We start from the raw sequence: 27,110 nt of genomic DNA on the forward strand, positions 1-27,110 counted from the left end.
AAAAACATACCCAGTAGGGTCTGAGGGGCTTGTTTCAAATCTTCTGTAAACATAGACTTTCCCACTATTTCCACTACCTTCACAACAAACCTTACCAGGATTCAATATCTCCTTGAAATCATCTTTTTGGAATTCTGGTAAAACTGGATTAATCCACTCTTGTACTTGAATACCATGCTCCTTTGCTAGTATTTTTAAAGTTGTTGTTTTTCCACATCCAGGAGGTCCTGTTACTAATAAAATAGATCCACCCTAAAACCAAATATAAACATCAATAAAAAAATCAAAATCCTCAGAATGTTAGAATATTGTTTTAATACTCTTCTTAAATATTATTTCTAGAAATATTTAGTCATAAAAGCAGACTTAACTGCACAATGTTAGCTGGAATAAACCAGCTATATATAAAAGAATCTTATTTCCTGAACTTCTAAGCACAGCTTCTGATAATTTCTCATTCTTTTCTGGGGGGTAGGGGGACTTCATGTTTTCTTAATATCTTTATAAAAAATTTTTTAATTAGAGGACAATTGCTTGACAATATTCTGTTGGCTTCTGCCATATGTTAACATCAATCAGCCATAGGTATACATATGCCATAGGTATACATATGTGCCCTCCCTACTGCACCTCCCAGCGCCTTCTATCCTTCTAGGTTGTCTCAGAGCACTGGATTTGAACTCCTTGTGCCGTACAGCAAATTTCTACTGGCTATCTAATTTTACATATGGTACTGTTTATATGTCAATGCTACTCTCTCAGTTAGTCCCACGTTCTTCTTCCCCTGCTGCGCTCACAAGTCTGTTCTCTGCATCTCCACCGCTGTCCCTCAGATACGTTCATCAGTACCATCTTTCTAGATCCTATAAATATGCACTAACATATGGTATTTTTCTCTGACTTACTTCACTGTGTGTAATAGGCTCTAGTTCATTCACCTCATTAGAACAGGAATGATTCAAATGCATCCGTTCTTACGGCTGAGTAATAGTCCACTATGTATAGGTACCGCAGCTTCTTTATGCATTCATCTGTCAATGGCCATCTGGGCTGCTTCCATGTCACAGCTATTGCAGATAGCGCTGTGATCAACAATGGGGTACATGTGTCTTTTCCAATTACGGTTTTCTCAGGGTGGGCTGCCGTCTATGGGGTCACACAGAGTCGGACACGACTGAAGTGACTTAGCAGCAGCAGGGTATATGCCTAGTAGTGGGATTGTTGGGTCATATGGTAGTTTATATGATCATAAAATCATATGGTCATACGGTAGAGTTAGATACAACTGAGCAACTGAACAATGGTAGTTTTATTCCCAATTTTTTAAGAAGTCTCCATACTGTCCTAAATAGTGACTGTATCCTCAATTCTTGCACTATGTTCCTCCCAAGGACTATTCAGCAGCCAAATTAAAACACCTTCAGCTAGATTAAAGAGGTCATGTCTGACACAAGTATTTTTAAGAGGTTACCTGAACTCAGAATATTCAATCTTAATATCAACCTCTCTTTGGATTATATAGTTCAATATTATACAAGTATAATATTCTTATGGAATGACCTCAGTTTGGATATCAGATTTTTTAAGAAATGTATACTAAGAAATGTATTTACCAGAGACAGGACTCTAAAGACAGACTAAAGGTTATAGGTCCCAGTAACATTCCCTCACACATTGAAAAAAAAAGTTTAAAAATTTAAAACTAAGAAATAATCAGGGGAAGATATCTTACATGTAACGGTGGGCTGTAATCCTTGCTTGCTTGTTTACCTTTATTAACTATGATAAATAAGGGCATGTGTACTTGTACCCAGAGAAGAGCCAGTTACACTATTCATTTTAATTCTTTTTTTTTTTTTGCCATGCCATGCAGCTTATTGAATTTTAGTTTCCCCCACTAGTGACTGAACCTGGACACTGGCAGTGAAAACACTAAGTCTTAACTTAGTGGACCACCAGGGGATTCCCCTGTTCAACTTTTTAAAATGAAAGACCTTATGAGTTATAGTTCTACAGGCCATGAGTTTAATGTTAATGATGTAATAATACATATTAAATACGGTATCTTGAGGACTTCCCTGGCGGTCGAGTGGATAAGTCTCTGTGTATCCACTGCACAGGGATGGATGCTAATTGGATTCCTGGGCAGGGAACTAAGATCCCGCATGCCAAAAAATAAGTAAATAAATAAAATTTTCCAGTGGTCATGTATGGATGTGAGAGTTGGACTATAAAGAAAGCTGAGCGCCAAGAATTGATGCTTTTGAACTGTGGTGTTAGAGAAGACTCCTAAGAGTCCCTTGGACTGCAAGGAGATCTAACCAGTCCATCCTAAAAGAGATCAGTCCTGGGTGTTCCTTGAAAGGACTCATGCTGAAGCTGAAACTCCAATACTTTGGCCACCTGATGCGAAGAGCTGACTCACTGGAAAAGACCCTGATGCTGGGAAAGATTGAGGGCAGAAGGAGAAGGGGACGACAGAGGATGAGATGGTTGGAAGGCATCACTGACTCAATGGACATGAGTTTGAGTAAACTCCGGGAGTTGGTGATGGACAGGAAGGCCTGGCATGCTGCAGTCCATGGGGTCGCAAAGAGTCGGACATGACTGAGCGACTGAACTGAACTGAAATAAATAAACAAAGTATCTTTACACAGAAACATATAAAACAAGGTTATGTATCGATGGAGAAGTGATGAAAATGTGACCAGAGCAATATTAGGTTTTTCGTTTTCTTTCAACATTAGGTTTTGAAGGAACCAATCTTGCATTTCCCATAGGAACAATGGTTCAGGACTCGCTAATTCTTTGCTTGCAGCGACTTTAACATAACATAACTAACGCAATTAATGAGAACTGATTACTTCTAAGGAAACTACTTCTTTTCAAAAGAGAAAGCTCAAACACAGGCAGCCCTGCATTTTTCTTATGGAACAAAGTTGCATATGTTTTCTGACACATGATACAGCCACACATCAGGTTTTGCTTCTAGCAACAGAATTGGGAGCTAGTCTCCTATCAGAACGCTAAATACTTTTTTAATCCCCCCAATGCCTACATTGTAATAGATTTACTATACTTTGAAGGAAGGAAGTCGGCCTCCAAAATTAAACTCAGCGAATAAACAATTTTTTAGCTTTTCCATAGAGAAATCTAGAAATTATCCAGGATTTTAAAAATCAAAATGTCTTATAATTACTGACATTGAAAGTTTTGTATAATAAAGAGTATATGGCTGGTTAAAGTACAACTTCTTAGATGGAAGCAGCTTTTCAAACTGTAGAGGAAATACTTTCGCTAATACCTATATACATGCACACCTATGTCATCCTACTGGTAAAACAATAACAATAACACTCGTGCAGGTTTAAGACACAATAATGCTTATACTTAAAAAAAAAAAAAAAAAGGACTGATAAGTGATAAAACACAGTGGTCACTGAAAAAATAAAGACTATTTAGTTGAGATGACCAAACCACACAATGAGAAAGCTTTCTGAGAAAGTGCCCAAGAATTGGTACTCGGAGAAACAAGAGATTTCTATGAGCCAGCAGAGGAATACCAATGCTGAAAATGAAGCTTCATTTTGAGTTCATTTTCTTAACTCTACACCAAAGATTAGATTGACAAACCAGACAGAAAGAATCTTGATTCAAAAAAGGACCTGTTTACCACTGGGGGTAATTAAAACACCAACTCTTCATCTCAAAGTAATTTATCCTGTCTTTCCAGTTGGAAATGTATTTAAAGGTATTAATAACTAAGCAAACCCAGTTAGTGATGAGGAAATCTATTTTTATAGAAAAGTGCCAGCTAACAATTATAGAACTAACAATAATAGAAGTAGAAAATTCACCATTTCACAATCTTAACAAAATTACTAATCAGACAAGGACTGAAAATGGACACTAAATCTCTTAGGTGAAAGACTGTCAGAAAATCCTATATGCTGCCAAAGCATCTTCCAATAGATTATGTGCCAAATGCAAAAGGAAGTTACAATGAAGAGTTTTGACCATCACCTCCTTAATCTACCGATCAAATTTAACTTCAAACAGCAGGATAACAAGACCCTGGTCTCTTCAATAAGTCAGTGTCAGGGAGAGAAACAGAAGGTGAAGGGAACTGTTCTAGATTTTAAAGCCCTAAGAGATATAATAATCAAATGTAATGGATGGTCCTTGATCATGCACTGGTTGTAACAAACCAGATATAAAAGACATTTTGAGGACAACTGGAAAAATGTGAATATGAATGGATCACTAGATCATATCAGGGAATTAAATGTCAAATGTTTACATTTTATGTGAAAATACTCATGGGGGAAAATGATGGCTATATTACAGGTTTGTGAATATTCATTTACTATTCTATTTTTCTTTATGTTTGCAGAATCTCAAAATTTTAAAAGTTAAAAAAGAAAGAGAGAAAGAATATTCTAGCTTGGGAGTCAAGGGCAATTATGGAATTAGGAAGTGAAAGAAAAAACATTTTACTGGGTAAAATAAATGATGATTAATTTAGGTTACATTTAGTAAAAACTAGAATGTAACTTGCCTACTTGCTTCAGTGTGAGATGATCTGATATGCTAAATATATTAGCACCCAAATGGTTTACTATGCTTTATACATAAGAAGGAAAAAGAGATAAAAGTAAAGGAGAAAACTCAAAGTCTCTTGAGTCTTTTAATGAGGCAGAAGTAGTAAGGTCAGACAGCTTTCTACCACAGGTGAGATGGACTCACGAGTACAAAGTCAACATGAAAGTTTTTAACTTCCTACAGCCAACTATAAGGCAGAGAAACATCTGAGGTCAAGTATTGCTAAACATTTCTTGGGGTTTCCCTGGTGGCTCAGTGGTAAAGAATCCACCTGCCAATGCAGGAGGCACAGATTCGATCCCTGGGTTGGGAAGATCCCATATGCTTCAGAGAAACCAAGCCCAGGCACCACTACGACCGAGCTTGTGCTCTGTCTACAACCCAGGAGCCACAACTATGCAGTCTGAAGCCCACACGCCCTACACATAGCCTGTGTCCTGCAACAAGAGCAGGCACTGCAATGAGAAGCCCTCTCACCACAACGAGAGAGCAGCCCCGGTCGCTGCAACTAGAGAAACGCCCACACAGCCACAAAGACTCAGCACAGCCTCCCAAAACACTAATAAACAAAGAAACAAAAATAAATAAATAAAAACTGCTTAAAAAAAACCAAAAATATTTCTTATTTAGTTACCTGTTTTGGCTGCCTTTCTAAGACTTCAGCTTTTAACCAGGTTTCAACTTCTTCAATTTTCTTTTTATGCACAGCAAGTTCATGCTAAAATTTTCAAGTTTAAAATAAAAACACTTTAACTCAAAAATTTTTGATACATTGCACAGATTATTCTACACATTTTTAATGAAAAAATTAGCAAATGAGTAACATAATAAAAAAGTCTTTTTGATTATACTTAACTCTTTATATTCATATGGAAAAATTCTATTGTTAAACTGACCACAACGTATGAATATCTGAAGCACATCTGAAATTATAAAATAAAATCCTGAAATACATTTTAGTAAGGTAATAAATAGAAAGGGACTTTACATTTTGCAAAAAATTAAATTGATTAAGTCAATGTTAGGGGTTGATTAAATTAAACTAAATCAAAGGGTAAATTAAATCAAAGACAAATAACCAATGGTATTATCTTCAGAATAACTGTTGGGAAAATTCGAGACTAGAAATATAAAAAAACTTAGAAGTTATTATTTTTTCTAATTAATTTAGGCAAAAAGGTTTTTATGAATAATAACAAAAATGCACATCCCTCTCCTTCCTGAAACTAAATTATGAAGACTTCTTTGTATGCTAATTATTACCTGAGTTTCTGGTTTGTATTTATCCACCCATGGTTCATTTTCTGACAGATATTCTTTTGAACTGTCTAGACCACAGATCTGTTTAGAGGAAGATAGGTTTCCTCCTTTGCTAGCTGGATTTCTGCTACTTTCTAATGTGGAAGGCACCTTTTTTCTTCTAAGACTTGCGTTATTCACACTTAATGATGTGGCAGTAATAGTGGAAATGCTTGTAGTCTCTGAAAAACCATCAAATGATGGGTCTACCCAGTTTGTTACCTGAAAAAAAGAAACCATATAAATAAACAATGTTATATTTTTTTGCATCTATTCCCTATGTAACTAAACTACTCTATTAAAAACATTCTTGTATTAGCAACATTGACAATAAATCTCACATATTAGTTCTTTAAATAAAACTGACTCTATGTATGTTACTTTTCTACTTCACAGTAAGTATAAATGCATGCTTATCTACTTGACCATGACAGGGATAAATGCCATATAAATGAATACAGAGTACAAACAATTATTTTTATAAATAATAATCTTTCCAGGGTAAAGATCGGTGGCTTCCCTGGTAGCTCAGACAGTAAAGAATCTGCCTGCAATGCAGGAGACCCAGGCTCAGTCCCTGCGCTGGAAGAACCCTGGAGAAGGAAATGGCAATCTACTTCAGTATTTTTGCCTAGTGAATCCCACGGACAGAGAAGCTTGGTGGCTACAGTCCATGGGGTTGCAAAGAGCTGGATACAACTGAGTGACTTTCACTTTCAGGGTAAAGATGAGGCTGATTCTTTTAAAACTCATTTGTAGCCTTGAAACACAAATATTAAAATCACCTATCAAAAAAGAAACAAAACAGAATAAAGAAAAGGGCAACCATGTAGAGCAGTAAGGAAAGTAACCCTTCTGCCTTGACCAGATTAATATATTCACAAACTAAGAACCATTTCATACATTGAAATAATCCCTATCAACCTTAAGATTTGTGAGGATAAGGTCTAAGAATATCGATGTTATGAATAATCTGTATTTGTGACTTGATTATATTTTTCTTCAGCTCATGAAGCAACTAGTACATTTCTGAAAGGAAATCAGGCTTTCCAGAGAGGATGATCTGTCAGATTTGTTCAGGAAAAAGAATACTAGGTTAACAGAGCAGGAAAGTCAGTTTCACGGTCCTCTGGTCTATAGAAACTCCTGACCTCTCTATTTCCCTCCACCATTTCTTTTTCTTTAAAATCCTTCATAATGATACAAGAGGGGGCAAGAATACACAGAACTGTACAAAAAAGATCTTCACAACCCAGATAATCACGATGGTGTGATCACTCACCTAGAGCCAGATATCCTGGAATGTGAAGTCAAGTGGGCCTTAGAAAGCATCACTACGAACAAAGCTAGTGGAGGTGATGGAATTACAGTTGAGCTATTTCAAATCCTAAAAGATGATGCTGTGAAAGTGCTGCACTCAATATGCCAGCAAATTTGGAAAACTCAGCAGTGGCCACAGGACTGGAAAAGGTCAGTTTTCATTCCAATCCCAAAGAAAGGCAATGCCAAAGAATGCTCAAACTACCGCACAATTGCACTCCTCACACACTAGTAAAGTAATGCTCAAAATTCTCCAAGCCAGGGTTCAGCAATATGTGAACCATGAACTTCCAGGTGTTCAAGCTGGTTTTAGAAAAGGCAGAGGAACCAGAGATCAAATTGCCAACATCCGCTGGATCATGGAAAAAGTAAGAGAGTTCCAGAAATACATCTATTTCTGCTTCATTGACTATGCCAAAGCCTTTGACTGTGTGGATCACAATCAACTGTGGAAAATTCTTCAAGAGACGGGAATACTAGACCAACCTGACCTGCCTCTTGAGAAACCTATATGCAGGTCAGGAAGCAACAGTTAGAACTGGACACGGAACAACTGACTGGTTCCAAATAGGGAAAGGAGTATGTCAAGGCTGTATATTGTCACCCTGCTTATTTAACTTATATGCAGAGTACATCCTGAGAAACGCTGGGCTGGAAGAAGCACAAGCTGGAATCAAGATTGCTGGGAGAAATATCAATAATCTCAGATACGCAGATGACACCACCCCTATGGCAGAAAGTGAAGAGGAACTAAAAAGCCTCTTGATGAAAGTGAAAAGGGAGAATGAAAAAGTTGGCTTAAAGCTCAACATTCAGAAAAATGAAGATCATGGCATCCGGTCCCATCACTTCATGGGAAACAGATGGGGAAACAGTGGAAACAGCATCAGACTTTATTTTAGGGGGCTCCAAAATCACTGCAGATGGTGATTGCAGCCATGAAATTAAAAGACACTTACTCCTTGGAAGGAAAGCTATGACCAACCTGGATAGCATATGGAAAAGCAGAGACATTACTTTGCCAACAAAGGTCGGTCTAGTCAAGGCTATGGTTTTTCCTGTGGTCATGTATGGATGTGAGAGTTGGACTGTGAAGAAGGCTGAGCGCCAAAGAATTGATGCTTTTGAACTGTGGTGTTGGAGAAGATTCTTGAGAGTCCCCTGGACTGCAAGGAGATCCAACCAGTCCATTCTAAAGGAGATCAGCCCTGGGATTTCTTTGGAAGGAATGATGCTAAAGCTGACACTCCAGTACTTTGGCCACCTCATGCGAAGAGTTGACTCACTGGAAAAGACTCTGATGCTGGGAGGGTTTGGTGGCAGGAGGAGAAGGGGACGACAGAGGATGAGATGCCTGGATGGCATCATTGACTTAATGGACGTGAGTCTGAGTGAACTCTGGGAGTTGGAGATGGACAAGGAGGCCTGGCGTGCTGCGATTCTTGGGGTCGCAGAGTCGGACACGACTGAGCAACTGAACTGAACTGAATGATACACAGAGAAAAATGTAAAAATGAAATGTTTTAACCTAAAAATATTTAGGAGTATTAAAAATTCTCCCACGTTGTAGGCAGACGCTTTACCGTCTGAGCCACCAGGGAAGTCTTTTTAATTATTAAAAAATATTTAATAATTTTAATTTTAAAAGTGAACTTTTTCTTAACATTTCAACAGTATAAATCTAGAAAAATCTAGTTCAGTGCCTGACTTTTGGAATTCCCTGACTGGCTAACAAGGGGGAACCAAGATATATTTTCCTTGAAGAATGCTCACCCACAGTTGTGAACCAGTTACTACACAATGCTTCTTGCTGGGAAGGAAAGAAAACAAACAAACAAACAGAGATTGGCACTGCAAGTAGGCTCAGGAGAAGGAAGTTAGAGCTTACAGGTATTTTATGAATGCAAAATCACACTTCATTCCTCTTATATAGGCAGAGGTTAGGATTATGATCAGCAGAGGGTAGAGGAAGGAATACCTCTGGGGAAAACAATTTCAGTCATAGCTACTCCTCTCATTTCCTCCTCTTTAAAAGACTGTCACTGGTACTATAATTTTGGCCCTTTTCCTTTATAAAAATAGGGTACATGAAAATATGAGTAGTAGTAAAACTCTTAATAGTAATTCTGATCTAGCAGCTTCAATATGCATGTTACTCATACATTTTAAAGTTTTATTTCTTACATAAATGTGAATTTAACTTCCTCAAAAAAAAAAAGAAGAAAGAGAAACAGCAAAGTTAAATAATTTACTTACAGTCAGAGGACAATCAGATCCACCACTAGGAAAATGGATAACTTCCAGTACACTGTCTGACACCCATCCCACCCACCCAACAGCTTTACTGAGAACTGGTACACTGAACCACATAATTTCTAAGAGGTGGGGCTTTTCAAGTTATAATACCATATACAACATATTTCTTTCTCTTCGATTGCTCTTTCATTCCCAATGTTCATCACAGCAATGTTTACAATAGCTAGGACATGGAAGCAACCTAGATGTCCATAGGCAGATGAATGGATAAGAAAGCTCTGGTACATATACACAATAGAATATTACTCAGCTATTAAAAAGAATACATTTTAATTCATTCTAATGAGGTGGATGAAACTGGAGCCTATTACACAGTCAAGTAAGTCAGAAAGAAAAACACCAATACAGTATATTAATGCATATATATGGATTTTAGAAAGATGGTAACGATGACCCTATATGTGAGACAGCAAAAGAGACACAGATATAAAGAACAGACTTTTGGACTCTGTGGGAGAAGGCGAGGGTGGGATGATCTGAGAGAAGAGCACTGAAATATGTATATTACCATATGTGAAATAGATCACCAGTCCAAGTTTAACGTGTGAAACAGGGCACTCAAAGCTGGTGTACTGGGACAACCCCGGGGGATGGTACGGGGAGGGAGGTGGGAGTGGGGCTCAGGATGGGGGACACAGGTACACCCATGGCTGATTCATGTCAATGTATGGCAAAAACCACTACAATACTGTAAAGTAATTAGCCTCCAATTAAAATAAATAAATTAAAAAAAAAATAAGTTTGTGTTTTCAGTGCACAGTTGTTTCACAATTTATTATTAAGGTCTTTAAATCACTAATTATAATAAATACAGGGCACCGTTACTTTGATTGCAGTAACAAGTCATTAGGAACATATTCAAAAATTCATAACTCCTTTTGGGCAACTATCACATGGCCGTTTTAGTGTATCATACCTTTGTGGAAGATACCTTTGGTCTAAAAAAAGTTTTTGACATTATAAACTTCAATAGTTCCCATCCGTAGTATACAACCTGTAGTACATTAAAGTATAATTCACCTAGGGGCAAAAAAAGAAAAAAAATCTCAAATTCAGAAAATTGTAAAACAGAAGTACAGTAATATATATTGCTAAAATCAACAACATAATAAAGGCTCAAGAGCTAGTGAAAGAGAATACAGTAAATATACATGCAGTAAGAAATCAAAATGGTAAAGTGAATTTTATTTTTAATGACTATAACTAATTATCTACAGAGATACATTTTTTACATGAACTCGGTAATGCATTAGATAACACAGAAAAATCAGACATTTGTGTACTTCTGTTTTGTTGTTAAGAAAACTTAAACAATTCTCTTTGTGCAGTTTTTATACTGAAAATTAAAATTTTCCACACTTCAGGGCTTCCCTGGTAGTCCAGTGGTTAAGAACTGTGCCCTGCAATGGAGGGGACATCAGTTCCATTCTTGGTCTGGAAAGATCCCCCATACCAGAGCAACTAAGTCCCTGAACTGCAACTACTGAGCTCACATACTCTTAAAGGAGGGGAGTACCCAACAAGAAGTTCACACACTGCCACCAGAGCGTAGCTCCTACTCACCGCAACTAGAGAAAGCCTGCATGCAGCAAGGAAGACCCAGGGCAGCCAAAAATAAATAAAATAAATCAATTTTTTCCCCACACTTTAAATTTCAAAAATTTTCCCCAAATTTCAAATAACCAAAAAAGCACCTTACAATGAATTCAGACTTATCACTGACTTTAGACAAGGCTTGATATTTTACTGTAAAGTTTTTCTGTAACTGTTTGTTCTTTTCTGAACACGTCATCAAGACATTTTTTTGGCAACACTCTTCTGAATTTCATAGTTCTTCAATGTTTATATAAACTGGCAAACTCAGCAATTTTAAGTTTGCCAGAAGGAAAGTTTTTTAAAGTCTAAAAACCTGTAAACTGAGCTTTATAGTTTGGAGACACACGTAATTTATGTGTAAACACTTCCACACACTAGAAAGCAAATCATACACTCACAAATTTTTCACGACTGGGAACGTCTCTGCTCTACAGTTTCAAAGAGGTAGACAGGTGGAAAAAGCACCTCTTTGAGTGAACATAGTTGGCAGGTCGAAATAAGATAGACAGACTTGTTCTGGTCAGAATTCTAGTTGCTCTTTGAAAACAAGGCTGACAGTTACCTCCTTTAAAAAGCAGGCAACTGTCCTTGAGGATACCAGGTTCCTGAAATGAGATGTCAGCGGCAGAAGAGACCTTGAAGAGTATTTCTAGCACACCCACCACCACCCTACACACTGCACTGGAGATAACTAAGCTGAAATATTTGTCCAAGGTCAGGCTGCTAGTCAGGCAAGAGTCCAGACGAACTCCCGTGCTCCTGCTCCAGGCCAGAGCTCAGCACCCCCACCCTCTCACCCCCAGATGGGATGGGCAGTTCGGGAGGAGGAGCCACGAGAGGCCGGGAGGCGTGAAGGCAGACAGGGATTCGCGTCTCGAGGACATATATACACCACAGCCGCAGCAACGACAGCCTTACTTTCGGGTAGCTGCATGGAGCCCAGGCTCTGCTCCAGGGGGAAGGCAAGCCACCCGGCCCTGCCAGAGCTCAGCGCGGAAGCCTCTCAGAGGCCCCGCCCCCCGGGGACCTTCCAGATCTGTCGGCGCTTCCGCGACCCGGTCCGGAGGGCGGGGCCGCCAACGCAGCGACTGTCTTAGGCATCCAGCGCATTGCCTGACTCGAAGCGCCGGCCCGACCAGTGCCGGTATCTCGGACCCTGCGATGGAAGCGTGTCCTCGAAGGCCGGGTAACCAACTGTGGGTGACGAGGCGACGGAGGTGGGTCTCGAGCGCCCCTCCAGGCCTCGAGTACCCCAGGCCGCTGGCGCTTGCCGTTGCCCGCCCCTGCCGGCCCCTCCCAGGAGCGTGTAGAGCGCGTGTGCAGAGGCGTACGGAGCCAGCGCGGCGAGGACCATGTTGCTTCCGAACATCCTGCTCACCGGTCAGGGCGCGCGGTGGGGTGCTCTCGAGGGGCTGGGCTGGCCCGGGACGCCGAGTGCTCTGGGGCCTGGCCCGAAGGGGCTCGCTTAGTGTTCTGTGGGGAAGCTCGGCGAGGGTCGCGTGGCGGGGTTGTCGTCAGGGCCTTTGGACCCGGCCCTCGCGGCGGTTTTGCGGGAGGCTGGGGGAGGGGACGACGAACGTTAATTCTGTTGGCGAGAGGTGGCCTTCTCGGTGAGGCGGAGAGAGGTAGATAGATCCAGCTCCCTTTTCTGGCAAGCTGCCTAGTCTTTCTTAATCACGTTTTAAAATGGCTGGTGCTTTACTTGGTAGGGTTGTCTTTGGGTTGTTAGCTAAATAGCATAAAGCAGTATCTGGCCCTTAGTAGATCTGTTAATGATGGATGCCATTATTAGGTCTTGAGGCTTCTTGAGCTGCCACTCATTTTTCCTTTGTATCTGAGAGTCAGGTGAAAGGAGTCGGATGTTTGTGCTGTGGGTGATTCATTTGTCATACACGCTAGCTGAGGTTGCTTCAGGTGCTTTTTAAATTTTAAGAACAGAAGGCATCGACTGAGCAACTCTGGTCGTTTCTCATCCAGAGATGCTGTAAAATTCCCGGGATGATGGTGGGGTTTCTTCTGGGTCTTTGGATCCATGCTCAAGGCGCCTGTTATATATGAGGGGCCCTAAAATGCCGCATAGTGACTTCAAGAATATTATTTCTAATTTGTTTAACTCTGAAAATGTTTAATTGTTAAATTGTAGTAGGTAATAGCACCACGGGACATTCATGTCAAAATCTAATGGGTGTAGATGCTGTTGCAATACAAAATTGAGGCGCTCTTTGTGGAAACAAAGCAGGTCTATTAACAAAACAAGCATACTGGCAGCACATAAGTCTTGTCTGTTTCTGAGAGCAGCAGATTAACGTCAACAAATTAACATTTAGCCTGTTCTTTAAGAGGAAGGTTTTACAACATCTTGTTTGTGTCAGACAGTATCTTAGTTTTTTAATATTAAACCATATCGTCAAAAATATAAATGTGAGCATTTTATTGAAAACATGGTGAGTTTAGGATTCAAACTTGGTGTATTATAGTGGACTGGAGGAAAATTGTTATTTTCCTTATAGGTTGACCTGAATTTATTCCTTTTATCTTTAATTATAATGACCAGATTTTATAATTTTGGCGGCATTAAATCTGAACAGCTGAAAATTAAGGGTATGATTACTTATCTTGAAGCAATATGAAAAAAGGAAGGTGAAGAACAATGTATAGTATTGCCATTTATGTAGGAGAAGGAAATACATCTATGTGTATGTATTGATATATATGCATGCAATGTGTATGTATGTATACACATTAAATAAATGGTGGCAGTTTATTTGAGGTGGCTAATTTTATTCTGGGAATTTTCATGATGGCAAACAGTCTGTGGTTGGCATCAGATTCTCCCAAGCCCCACTTGCTCTGGTAAAATCAGATACACTGGGTGAAATTCTGATAGCCAGCAGGCTTTGGGTAGCTCATTAGGTTATAGTGTGTGTTTGTATAGGATTGCTAATTAGGCAACTTTTCATTTCAGTTGTTGAGAACCTTAAGGGTAGATCAGTGGCTAAAGTCTAATGAGTATTTCATGAACAGCATTTTTCTGTGGCTTGTCTTACAGGTACACCAGGGGTTGGAAAAACTACATTAGGCAAAGAACTTGCATCAAGATCAGGACTGAAATACGTTAATGTGGGTGATTTAGCTCGAGAAGGTAAGGGATACTTTGGTGTTAGGTTTATTTAAAAAGTGAGAGACAAATAATGAAGTATTAGCACTGTATTTATTTGTGAGAAAGAAGAGAAAATTTTCCATGAAGGAATTTATGCTCTGTTGGGGACATAGAAATAGAACATATTGTCTCATGCTGGGTCCTGGTTATTTTGACCGCTGCATCCCCTCTGCAGTTGGCTAGTAGTTTTTGTGGACAGTAATAACTGGAACAGCTTCCATGAAGATAGGACCATTTGAATGTGAGGAAGAGTATTGTGAGTTGCGCTAAGCATGTATGTATAGAGAGGAAGATAGTCTATGAGCTTATTGGAAGGACAGAATTTTGAACTCAGGCAGTAGGATACGGCTGTACTATGGTCTTAGATTAGTTTGATAGATGCATGCCTGCAAGCACCTGCACATATTTTTAAAGTATATGTTTTTACCTATTTTGCCCTGATTTTTTCCAGTCTTTGATCACTTCCATTATTTGTGTCTTCATCTTTTTATATTCTCTAATGGGTAGAAACTCCATAAATTTAAGTAAAGGGAACTTTAAATGTGCCTCATTAAAATTGAAAAGATGTAACATTTTTTAATTTCTGTTTTTAAAAACTTGTATTTAAAAATTTTAAAGTTCCTGACAGTTGCTCCTAAAGTAACTATTTCATATTTGATCTAATGTACATATTTTTTTCAAATGATCTAAAGTTTGATCACCGGATATCATGGAGTCTGGCAAGATGGCTTCTCCCAAGAGCATGCCGAAAGATGCACAGATGATGGCACAAATCCTGAAGGATATGGGGATTACAGAGTATGAACCAAGAGTTATAAATCAGATGTTGGAGTTTGCCTTCCGATATGTAACCACAATTCTAGATGATGCAAAAATTTATTCAAGTCATGCTAAGAAAGCTACTGTTGACGCAGATGATGTGCGATTGGCAATCCAGTGTCGTGCTGACCAGTCTTTCACCTCTCCTCCACCAAGAGATTTTTTATTAGATATTGCAAGGCAAAGAAATCAAACCCCTTTGCCATTGATCAAGCCATACTCAGGTCCTAGATTGCCACCTGACAGGTATTGCTTGACTGCTCCAAATTATAGACTTAAGTCTTTACAAAAAAAGGCATCCACTTCTGCAGGAAGAATAACGGTTCCACGGTTAAGTGTTGGTTCAGTTACTAGCAGACCAAGTACTCCCACGCTTGGCACACCAACCCCACAAGCCATGTCCGTTTCAACTAAAGTAGGGACTCCAGTGTCCCTCACAGGGCAAAGGTTCACAGTACAGATGCCCACTTCACAGTCCCCAGCTGTAAAAGCATCAATTCCTGCAACATCAGCTGTTCAGAATGTTCTAATTAATCCATCATTGATTGGGTCCAAAAATATTCTTATTACCACTAACATGGTCTCATCACAAAATACTGCTAATGAAGCATCAAACGCATTGAAAAGGAAACATGATGACGATGATGATGACGATGACGACGATGATGACTATGATAACTTGTAATCTAGGCTTGACGCATGTAACTTGTATACTTGGTTTTGAATCTGTTGTACTGAGATTAAACATGCATGCTAGATGTTTCCATGTTGTGTTCTAGAAAGAATAGTATTTAATGAGTAAATATGCTTATCATACTTTTCGATTGAGCTGTTGTGTTAGATTTTCTTTAATAGGATTAGTAATGGTTTCTCGTCACCCTTTAAGTGTAAAAATAAAGTTGCAATTCGTGCATTTAATTGTTGGTACTTTGGCAATTATGTTCTTAGTTTTTTTTTTTTTTAATTGCAGTTTTCCACCTCATCACCAACAGAAAATAGCAGTTGGAAAAACTGGAAGTTGTTGCAGTCTACTCCTTACCATTATAGTCACTTGTAGTGTTTTCACACGTTTAGATCATAGTATGATCTCTGGTGTTGAGCCACTCTTATGGGCCATTCTTTCAGATTGCTGAGGTATAACCATGTCTGCTTTTTAGAGAGACCACTTGGTCAGGATTTTTATTTATAGTGAAACTTATCCATTTGGGCTTCCCTGGCGGCTCAGATGGTAAAGAATCTGCCTGCAGTGCAGGAGACCTGGGTTTGATCTCTGGGTCAGGAAGATCCCCTAGAGAAGGGAATGGGTCCCCACTCCGGTGTTTTTGCCTGGAGAATGCCATGGACAGAGGAGCCTGCCCGGCTGCAGTCCATAGAGTTGCAAAAAGTCAGACACGACTGAGTGACTAACACTTATCCGTTTTTCTATTCCTTTGCTTATATTTAAGGATTCTTGGTGTGTCTCTCAGTATCTCACTACTTAAAAATTTTAAGTTTTTTCCCAGCTTCCCTTTTTGCAGGTCAGTTATGTATTTTTGCTCATCATATTGTTGATACTATAAGCTAGTATCATGCTTAAAATTTTTTTTTCATGCTTATATTTTAAATCCAGTTTTGGTGTTCAAATTATAGTTGATAAAACTTAGGTCTTTATTTGCTACTGTGTGTAGCTTGTCGTTCTTCATTTTATAACCATATGAAATCTGGTTTGTTCCTTTGCCTGTGCAACTTTACTATTTTTGATAAGTGATTTCAGAGTCACACGTGTGCTTGTCGCTAAGTCATGTCCAACTCTTTTGTGACCCAATAGACTGTAGCCCGCCAGGCTCTTCTGTCCAGCACGAATACTGGAGTGAGTTGTCATTTCCTCCTCTCAGAGTTACATACAGAAGTCAATTTCAGTCATGTCTTTCAGTTCTCACCCACTCAATTTAATGTTCCTAAACTTTAATGAAATTATAATCTGTCGTGAATAACATTGAGAGCAAGGATAATCCACAGTAAGACACTCTCCTCGTCATTGAGTCTCTGCTTACACGCAAACCATTTTAGTTGTGTGCTTTGATGGTGCATGGTCTTGACCATTCTGTTTGTGTTTGATTGATGAGTTATTTAATGAGACGGAATCTTCCTTATAAATGGGGCATTTTTCCTCCTATTATGCCAGATAAAGGATTTCTGGTCTGATTTAACATATTAGGTGATGTGCTTTATTAGATTTTTCAAAATGTACCAGATTTCCCCCCCCCCCAGATGCCATTTGAATATATCTGAAAATCTAACTAGGAGATAATCTGAGACATTCAGCTGCCTCATTTTTTCCCGAATGGTAATATGTTTTAAGGGAAACCACTCAATCTTCTACAAAGCACTGTTTCTCAATGGGGTGATTTTGTCCTTTGGGGGATATTCTGAGACATTTTTGCTTGTCACAACTGGAGTGGGAGGTTTTCTTCTGATCTCTAATGGGTCGATGCCAAGGATTCTGCTGAACATCCTGCAATTCACAGGACAGTCCTCTGTCTGCGTAATGAATTGAGTTCAGTCGCTCATCGTGTCCGACTGCAACCCCATGGACTGCAGCACCCCAGGCTTCCCTGTCCATCACCAACTCTGGGAGCTTACTCAAACTCTTGTCCATTGAGTCAGTGACACCATCCAACCATCTCATCCTCTGTCGTCCCCTTCTCCCACCTTCAATCTTTCCCAGCATCAGGGTCTTTTCCAATGAGTCAGTTCTTTGCATCAGGTGGCCAAAGTGTTGGAGTTTCAGCTTCAGCATCAGTCCTTCCAGTGAATATTCAGGACTGATTTCCTTTAGGATTGACTGGTTGGATCTCCTTGCATTCCAAGGGACTCTCAAGAGTCTTCTCCAACACCACCCTTCAAAAGCATCAATTATTCTGCACTCAGCTTTCTTTATAGTCCAACTCTCACATCTGTATATGAATACGGAAAAACCATAGCTTTGACTAGATGGACCTTTGTTGGCAAAGTAATGTCTCTGCTTTTTAATAGGCTGTCTAAGTTGGTCACAGCTTTTCTTCCAAGGAGCAACTGTCTTTTAATTTCATGGCCAAGCTCAAAATGTCAGTAGTATTTCAGGTTTAGAAACCTGCTGTAAGTCATGAGACCAAAACAAACTGGTTTTAAATGAATGTGCCTAAATGGAGTTTATTGCCTTCCTGGTAATCATGTTAAATTTTTGTATTATTTGTAAGAGACCATCTATGTTGCTTAGAACTAAAGCAGGAAAATTTAGGTTGGGAATTAAGCTTAAAACTGGAGAGAGTCCTGAATGTGGAGAGACCAAGACTGCTGCTCATATCCCTGTTCATTCAGTCTGCATTCCTCACTGTCCTTTCCCATGTGTAGTCATTTAATTACACTTGTTATCAGCATCCTTGATTTTTCTGCCACTAGTGTATCAATCTTAAGCCTCTGTCCCTAACCCCAGCATGCTCATGGATCTAGACGTTAGATGCATTTCAAATATCTGGCCCACAACACTTAAAATCTTGATGTGTTTCTAACCCAAGGGTTGGCAAGCTGCTCCTGATTTTGTAGGAGCCACTAGCTAAAGAGCAAGCTATAAATTCTGGAATATTTACTGTCTGGCCCTTTATAGAAAAAGCTTGCCGTTCCCACTTTAACCTTTGTGTATCTCATCTTCCCCTCACTTTAATCACCTACCACTAGAAGACTTTGAAACTAACTTATTCCTTGTCCTCTCACCAGCACTGCTATCCCAATCCTTTCGTCTGATTCTCACTTTCCCACCATGTATCTCTTTTCCTCTGTGATCTTGTAATCCTGCCTCTCCATCTAGTGATCTCATTGACTCAGACTGATCAGTTCTTTTTGCTGGTGACTCTTAGATTTATAATTAAAACTTAGCCTAATTTCTAGACATCTACTAGATGTAACCATCTGGATAGTTCCTGGACATTTCCAAATGTTTAGATGCTCTGTAGCTCTCCCTGACTGCTTGTCCACTCCTGATTCCTGTCCTGCCACACATATAAATGCATTCACATGCTACCCAGATGCACTTGGCTTCTGATCTTGATAGTTTAAAAAATCCATTTGAAACCCCTCTTCCATTCATTAGACCATTGATGCTGTGTCCCCGGTACCACTGAACTATCCTCAAGACCATTAGTGCTGAATCTCAGTATCTCATTGTTTAGTTGCCAAGTCGTGTCTGACTTTTTTTTTTGTAACCCTGCAGACTGGAGCCCACCAGGCTCCTCTGTCCTTAGGATTTTCCAGGCAAGAATACTAGAGTGAGTTGCCGTTTCCTACTGCAGGGGAATCTTCCCAACCCAGGGATTGAACCTGTGTCTTCTGAGTCTCCTGCATTGGCAGGCTGATTCTTTATATACTGAGCCACCTGGGAATGAAGGATCATCTTACCTACCTTTTTGCCTTAGCTTCAAGTTTCTACTTAGAAGTTACCTCCTCCAGGAAGCTTCCCCAAATATCCTGCTTATGTTCCTCACCTAAAAGATGCCCATCTTATTGCCCAAAGCACCATGATCCACAGCATTAAATATTACAATTTGCAGGTTACTTGTCTATGATCTCATATTACTATAAACTGTTGAAGGGAAGGACTACATTGGTGTTCAATTTGTTCACTATTATATCTTCATTTCCTCTGTAATTACTGGACATGGTGTTTGATAAATGTTTTTTGAAATGAATGTTTAAAAGCTTGGGTTACACTATTTAAATGTATTAACATGATTTTAAGAAATCCTGCTTTTCAGCATTGCAATACATAAAGACTTTTAATAATAAAGTTAATACTGCTATAGTTTTATTTTAGACAACATATATTAAAAGTTGTATTTTAGTCAACATATACTAGTCTGGACTTAAAATATGAAAGAACATTTATCTACCCCAGATTCCCACATGGTACAAAATCAGCAGTAGGTATTCTTCATTTTGTGGCATTGTAAAATACATATATATGTGTATATATATGTATATATATATATATAAAGTAATGTAAAAATAATGGAGAAATTTAACCTAATTTACTTGTTTAATTACATACTTCAGCCAGTTAGTAAACAAGATTTAACTAATTCACTATTGTTGAGTATTTTAAAGCATCTTTTATACTTCTTTCTGGTTAGAAATTCAGAGGTCAAAGAAATCTCTGGACAGGACATTTTCCTTGAAAAAATTACAGATTTCCAGGGCGGGCCGGGTGTGGTGTTGCGGTAAGCCGGTTCCCGTGGGTGCAGCGGTGCAACGACCTGTTTTGCTTCAACACATTTAACTTGGATCCACTTAGAGAAACTTACGAGATTCCTTTTTACTTAGAGTGCCTCGCCCACTGGCTAGAGTCCTTCGTCGTTGCAGAGGCCCCTGGTGGAGAGTTAATGGGTTATACCATGGGCAAGGCAGAGGCTCAGTGGCCAGGGGAAAATGGCGCAGGCACGTCACAGCTCTGCCGTTGGCCCGGAATTTCGGCGCCGTGATTTGGCTGCTAAACTTATGGAGTTATTAGAGGAGATTTCAGAAAGAAAGGGTGGGTTTTTTGTTGATCTCTTTGTAAGAGTGTCTAACCCAGTTGCTGTCAAGATGTACAAGCAGCTAGGCTACAGCATGTACACGATAGTCAAGAGTACTATTCAGCGCGCAATGGGGAGCCGGATGAGGACTCTACAATATGAGGAAAGCACTATCCAAGGACACTGAGAAATCCATCATACCATTACCTCTTCCTGTGAAGCCGGAAGACAGTGAATAACCATGAACAGTGGTTCTTAGGCTGATGATGCTCCAGATAGTTTATGGACAATATTTTCATTAGACAATCTTGGAGCTCTATTAGGAGAAAAGGGGGTCGTTTAGCTCTTAAAGACTTCCAAGAAAATACAGGCTGTTAACTTATTTTAAGTCTTCTTTTCTACTAGCAATATTATACCTTCTAAAGCTGTTCACTGTAATAAAATCCAAAAAAAAAAAAAAGGCATTTAGGTCAGAAGGAAACATTCCACTGGCATGGCTCATAACATACTATTCACAATGTGCTCCAGTCTCCTAAATTCTGTGCCTGAGAGCCGCTGCTATATATACATTTTTTATCTTGTATTGAACTTAAGCTTTAAAAGTATATTTGAAATGTATGAATCTAAGATATATAATAAAATGCACTGTTGACTCTAAAAAATAATTACACATTTTCAGAGTCAATTTACTAAATACATAATGTAACAGTTATAAAAAGACTCATTTAAATTTGCATCTCTTTAGTAGCTGGGAAAGTCCAACATTTTTTTCATGGATAGTTTACTGATTATCTTTTCCATTATGTGTGAATTGTTTTCTTATTATTAGGTTACTGTTTTTGAGAAATTTATATAATCTACATTTCAGTCCTTTGTCCTAGTATAAATATTTCTCCCTGCTATTTAAAAAAAAAAATTCTTCAGAGATTTAACATTTTATTTATTTGAATGAGGATGAGATGGCTGGATGGCATCACGGACTCGATGGATGTGAGTCTGAGTGAACTCCGGGAGATGGTGATGGACAGAGAGGCCTGGCGTGCTGCGATTCATGGGGTCGCAAAGAGTCGGACATGACTGAGCGACTGAACTATTTTTTTCACAAACTCAAATGAATCATTCCTTTGTAAAGTTTAGTTTTCCATTAGTTATCTTTGGAATGTAGTAATTAACTTTTTAATCCACCTAGAACTTGTGGTGTAAAGTAAGGGTTTAGATTATTTTCTATATTGTTAACCAGTTTTCCCCACACCAAGACAGTTTAACTTTTTAGCGGGAAAGAGTCTCTGGTAGCTGAACAGTAACCCAAGAAGTCAGAGGTCACACTAGGGTGCTAGAGAAGTGGTTCGTGTGCTCAGAATCAATCCACAGACCCTGCAGACAAGACAGTTAAAATTGCCTCTGCCTTCCACTAACCCTCAGTACTACCCTTTTGTCACTTCAGAACTTGTGCTCATTTTAAGCTGATTTCAACCTGTGCCACATTGTTAAGGGGAAGAGGTAGAAGACTATAGCATGCGTTTTGAGATGGCTAAAAGAATGATCTAAGTCTGCCTCGTGGGGACATGCCTAGGAGTTCAGGCTGAGGGTGGGATTGATGTGTCTCACCTCCTTACGACACACTTCATTTGAAAGAAAATGAATTTACTGGAAAGTTTTTATGTTAGATTTAAATTTGCCTTCTTTATGTCTGCCCCCATCATTCTTGTTTTACCTTCTGAAATTTAACCCTTGGCTTTTGGGGAAGCTGGAAATCTAGACGTTAGGAGCATCTGTATAGTGACTTTCCTTCCCCAGACCCCATGAATGTGACCTCAGTGGCAAAGGGTTCATTTGTGGAATCAAGCACCAGTTGTTGCTTTTAATAAGTTTCATATCCTTGGCCTAATAAGTTTGGAACTTAACCTGCTGTTAATGTATGTGAGTGTTTGTATCTCTCTCACCACCAATCTGAGGCTCCACAAAACTAATGTTTTCTTCTTATAGCACCACAAATACTGAAGTTGGTTCTCTATAGATGGTTTCAGTTTTGAAACTGTTATCCAAATTTCCTTCTAGACAGAATTCTAATTTATCAGCATTGCTCATTATATTTGGTGTCTGTGTGACACTGTTGTATTAGTGTCCTCTCTTATCTCTAAAAAAGTAATTGAAAATTACTGAGTTACCAAGAAGACTACTTTAATACTCCAATGTAAATCTCTTTTAGGGCAGTTATATGATGGCTATGATGAAGAGTATGACTGTCCCATTTTAGATGAAGATAGAGTAAGTACAATGTTTAAAATAAAGTATACATTAAAAAAAATAGGAAAGTTGACCTTAGTTGTTTTTTTTAATTGATTTAATACTGAGGCGATAATATTTTTTTAGCTTATTTTTTTGACCTCAGTTTTTAAAAGAATATTCATCTTTATTTTTTCCCTTTCTTACAGGTAGTTGATGAGCTAGAAAACCAAATGAGTGAAGGTGGAGTTATTGTTGATTACCATGGTTGTGATTTCTTCCCTGAACGCTGGTTTCATATAGTATTTGTCCTGAAAACAGATAACAGTATTTTGTACAAAAGACTTGAAAATAGGTAAGAAAGGAAAAACATCAAATTCTTGAAGTATTATATAAACTTTTATTTAGATTCCTGAAGTTGGCAACTACTAACATCAAAAAGGTTCTATTTGAAAATGTGACTACTTTATATTTTGTTCTCATTATAAGGGGCTTCCCTGGTGGCTCAGAGGTTAAAGCATCTGCCTGGAATGCTGGAGACCCGGGTTTGATCCCTGGGTCAGGAAGATCCCCTGGAGAAGGAAATGGCAACCCACTCCAGTACTCTTGCCTGGAGAATCCCATGGAGGGAAGAGCCTGGTAGGCTACAGTCCATGGGGTCGCAAAGAGTAGGACACGACTGAGCGACTTCACTCACTCACTCTCATTATAAACCAAGTCTGTATAGTACCAACATTCTGAACCAAGAGAAAAAGATGCATTTGTAAAACACAAGCAGTAGTTTCTGAGTAAATGAAGACCCTAACTGACAGTCTGATTCAGTAAAATGTACTATATAGCAACGCTATTTAGTCATGCTTTTTCCTAAATGTAAAACTTCTCTAGGAAGACAGCCAAGACAATAGCATATTCTTGGCTATGGAATGAAAATTACCCACTTAAATCATCCTCATAACAGAAATGAGAAAACTTATGAAAAACTAACAAGATAAATTAACATTTCACAATACATTTGAGTTCATCCTTTCCAAGAGAGCATCAGGCTTAATCTAGAATAACCAAAAAAGCAAAGTTTTATGGAAAACATTTCCCCACTGTCTTTTGATTCAAGCTGTGGCAAAAGGGGAATTTTAAAGAAATTTAGAGAGAAGTTTCTGGAAGGAAAATTCCAGAAGTTTGCCTAAGGTCAGGTTCAGAATTTGTGTTCTCAGTGATCTCAGTGATCATAGTCAGCTCTGACTAAACACCGTTGAATTGTGTGTGTGTGTGTGTGAGCTGCACTCTTTGCAACCCCATGGACTGTAGCCTGCCAGGCTCCCTCTGTCCATGGAATTCTCCAGAGAAGACAGGAGTGGGTTGACATTTCCTTCTCCAGGGGATCTTCCCAACCCAGGGATCAAACCTGGGTCTCCTGCATTGCAGGCAGACTCTTTACCATCTGAGCTACAAGGGAAGTCAATCCTTGCACAAAAAAGTATAGTATGAAATATACAGGAAATGTTAGGTGGGAATAATACCTGAAGTTTTCATCATCTTTCTTTAGGCAGGAAAAGCCATTAAAAATATTTGAACAGAGAAGTAATTGAGACAATATGGCACATATGCCTTTTGTCAAAAACCACTTAACATTTTTATTAAAAATTAAATTTTATGTAAATAAAGATTAAAGTATGAGGAAAGCAGTCTTGTTTTTAACCATTGAAAAAATTATTACCTATTTTTTTTAATGAGTAATCACCTATTTAAATAAAACTTATTGAAATAAATTCACATACCATATGAATTGTACAACTCATTTAAAGCATACACTTCAGTGGTTTTCAGTGTATTCACAGAGTTGTATATCCATTATTATAACCAATTTTTAAAAATGTTCACCACCTCCCCACCTCAAAAAAACCCATACCCATTAGCGGTCACTGCCCATCTCCCCTTAGTCCCCAGTCCCAGCTTTACTTTCTATCTCTGTGGATTTGCCTATTCAGGACTTTTTATATAAATGAAATCATCAAATGTGGTCTTTTGTGTCTGGCTTCTTTTATTTAACATAATGTTTTCAAGGTACATCAGTGTTGTAGCATGTACCGGTACTACTTTTCTTTTTATTGCCAAATAATATTCCATTATATGGATATACCATATTTTATTTATCTGTTTATCAGATTATAGACATTTGGGTTGTTTCAACTTTTTGGCAATTATGAATAATGCTACTATGAACATTCATGCATGTGTTTTTCTGTGAATATTATACATTCATTCATTTATCTTGGGTATTGAAGTTTCTCTAGGAATAGGATTTCTGGGTCACATGTTAAAGAGCTATGTATAACTTTCTGAGAAACTGTCAGACATTTTCCATAGTGACTGCACCACTTTACATTCCCAAGAATAGTCTATGAAGCCTCCAGTATTTTCACATCCTTGTTATTATCTTTTTGATTGTAGCCATCCTAGTGGATATGAAGTAGTATCACATTGTACTTTTCATTTGCATTTCCTTAATGGCTAATGATATTGAATGCCTTTTCATGTGCTTATGGGTCATTTGTATATCTTTTGGAAAAATATCTATTTAGACCTTTTCCCCAATTTTTAATTGGATTATTTGGCCTTTTTTATTAAGTTGTAAGATTTATGTATTTAAAAAAAAAGTTCCTTGTGAGATATAAGATTTGCAAAAACTTTCTCCCATTCTGTGAGCTGTGTTTGCATAAAGTTAATCACCTTTTGAGTAGTTCAATCTAATTTTGATTGTTACAAAATTGAATTAATTTGAATCTGTATTTTCCTTACTCATTTCACTAACTAGCTGGCTAATTTACATTTTCCTAAAGATTTTACAAGTTAATTTTTTCAGTGTCTTTGGAACTGATAAACTACAGATACATCTGTGTGATCTAGTACCCGATTAGTATATGATATTCTTTATCATGTGCATTTTATTATATGCCATTTATTTGTTTTATCTGTCTATATCTTAATTCCTCTAACTTTTAAAATTTAGAACCATAACTATAGACTGTTTAATCTCATAGCTGGGCATCTGGCTTGAGGTAAGTAGATGTTTGCTAGTTGAATGGCTGACAAATTGTAGGCGGAGGAATGCCAACCAATTATTTCTAGGTAAAGAGACTAAGAACTATTTTTGTGTGATTCTTCATGTGTTCCAAAAGTGTATAGATTCTGAAGTGTCTAATTTCTAATTTGTTCCTAAAACTTTAGTTAATGCTATTCAGATTATTTCCTCTTTGCCTTCTAGGGGTTATAATGAGAAGAAACTAAAAGATAATGTTCAGTGTGAAATTTTTCAAGTTCTTCATGAAGAAGCCTTAGCATCCTACAAGGAAGAAATAGTGCATCAACTGCCGAGCAATAAACCAGAAGATTTAGAGGATAATATCAGTCAGATACTGAAATGGATTGAGCAGTGGGTCAAAGATCACAGTTCTTAACAAGCATGGCCACTGCACAATCACTCTTGACATCTCTCTGCCGATGTCACATAAATTATTGTTATCAATAAAACTTCCTTATTGAAATTGTGCTGTTAGACTAGGAGGTGGATAGTATAAAGGTTTATATTTGGGTTTTTTTCTCTATGAGAAAGCTAAACTCAAATATACTGAATAGTACTATTAAGGATTGAGAGTTAAAACTGTAAAAGTTTATTACAGAAGAAAATCAAGATGATCTCTTAAAATAAAACACAGGTTAAAGATAAAGCATCAATTTTCCATTTTTCTTTCTTTAAAAAAAAAAGAAGTGGTAATACTTGCACTCTGTATACAATTCAAAATGTACAAAAACATATACAGATGGTACCCAACTTAGAATGGTTCAGCTTAGGATGTTTTGACTTTATGATGGAGCGAAAGCGAGAACATACACACTAGAAATTGATAGCTTATGGTGAATGGTGTCTGACTTGTGATATCTGAAGATTTAGCTTTGGGACCAGGAACCAGGCTTGATTACTCAAGAGCTTTTGTGTAGCTTATTAAAGTATAAAAAGGACAGAGAAAGCTTCTGACATGGACATCAGAAGGGGGACGGAGAGTGCGCCCCTTGCTAGTCTAAGCAAGGGAGTTATATGCTTTTTTAATTAGTTATTACAATAAATCAAAAGATTGTCTCAAGGTTGTAAAGACCTTACTAGACCCCTCCCATAATTGACATTTTAAGGTAACAGGATTAGCCAGAAGGTTTTCAGGAAGAAGTAACTGTCCTCAAGCCGGATACATTGT

At 38.3% G+C, this 27,110-nt stretch overlaps 3 protein-coding genes and 1 pseudogene across 4 annotated transcripts in view; 3 read left to right on the forward strand and 1 right to left on the reverse strand.

The window, feature by feature from the left end:
* Positions 1-11,730, reverse strand: part of RAD17 (RAD17 checkpoint clamp loader component) — a 35,491-nt gene extending 23,761 nt beyond the window's left edge. Inside the window, exons 1-5 of the mRNA XM_068990618.1 lie at positions 11,696-11,730; positions 10,454-10,557; positions 5,866-6,123; positions 5,237-5,320; positions 96-252 (exon numbers count right to left, since the gene is read on the reverse strand). Coding sequence (XP_068846719.1) covers positions 96-252; positions 5,237-5,320; positions 5,866-6,123; positions 10,454-10,495 — 541 coding nt within the window. The 5' untranslated portion in view covers positions 10,496-10,557; positions 11,696-11,730. The remainder of the gene's footprint in view (positions 1-95; positions 253-5,236; positions 5,321-5,865; positions 6,124-10,453; positions 10,558-11,695) is intronic.
* A 724-nt stretch (positions 11,731-12,454) lies between these two features.
* Positions 12,455-26,537, forward strand: AK6 (adenylate kinase 6). Its single transcript, XM_068990470.1, has 5 exons — positions 12,455-12,513; positions 14,183-14,275; positions 22,847-22,905; positions 23,073-23,218; positions 26,126-26,537. Exons 1-5 carry the CDS (start codon positions 12,486-12,488, stop codon positions 26,316-26,318), a joined length of 519 nt encoding a protein of 172 aa, XP_068846571.1. The 5' UTR covers positions 12,455-12,485; the 3' UTR covers positions 26,319-26,537.
* On the forward strand, positions 12,482-16,009 carry TAF9 (TATA-box binding protein associated factor 9). 2 transcript variants are annotated; one of them, XM_068990468.1, is made up of 3 exons: positions 12,482-12,513; positions 14,183-14,275; positions 14,986-16,009. In XM_068990468.1, the coding sequence occupies exon 3, from the start codon at positions 15,003-15,005 to the stop codon at positions 15,795-15,797; it is 795 nt and encodes a 264-aa protein (XP_068846569.1). In that variant the 5' UTR covers positions 12,482-12,513; positions 14,183-14,275; positions 14,986-15,002; the 3' UTR covers positions 15,798-16,009. The 2 variants fall into 2 exon arrangements, with proteins under 2 accessions (XP_068846569.1, XP_068846570.1); XM_068990469.1 differs by lacking the exon at positions 12,482-12,513 and adding an exon at positions 12,725-12,758.
* LOC138094713 (N-alpha-acetyltransferase 20 pseudogene) lies at positions 15,976-20,876 on the forward strand (annotated as a pseudogene).
* Positions 26,538-27,110: the final 573 nt, after the last annotated feature.

This window comes from Capricornis sumatraensis, chromosome 18, assembly GCF_032405125.1.
Source record: "Capricornis sumatraensis isolate serow.1 chromosome 18, serow.2, whole genome shotgun sequence".
In the NCBI taxonomy this organism is placed as follows: Eukaryota; Metazoa; Chordata; class Mammalia; order Artiodactyla; family Bovidae; genus Capricornis; species Capricornis sumatraensis.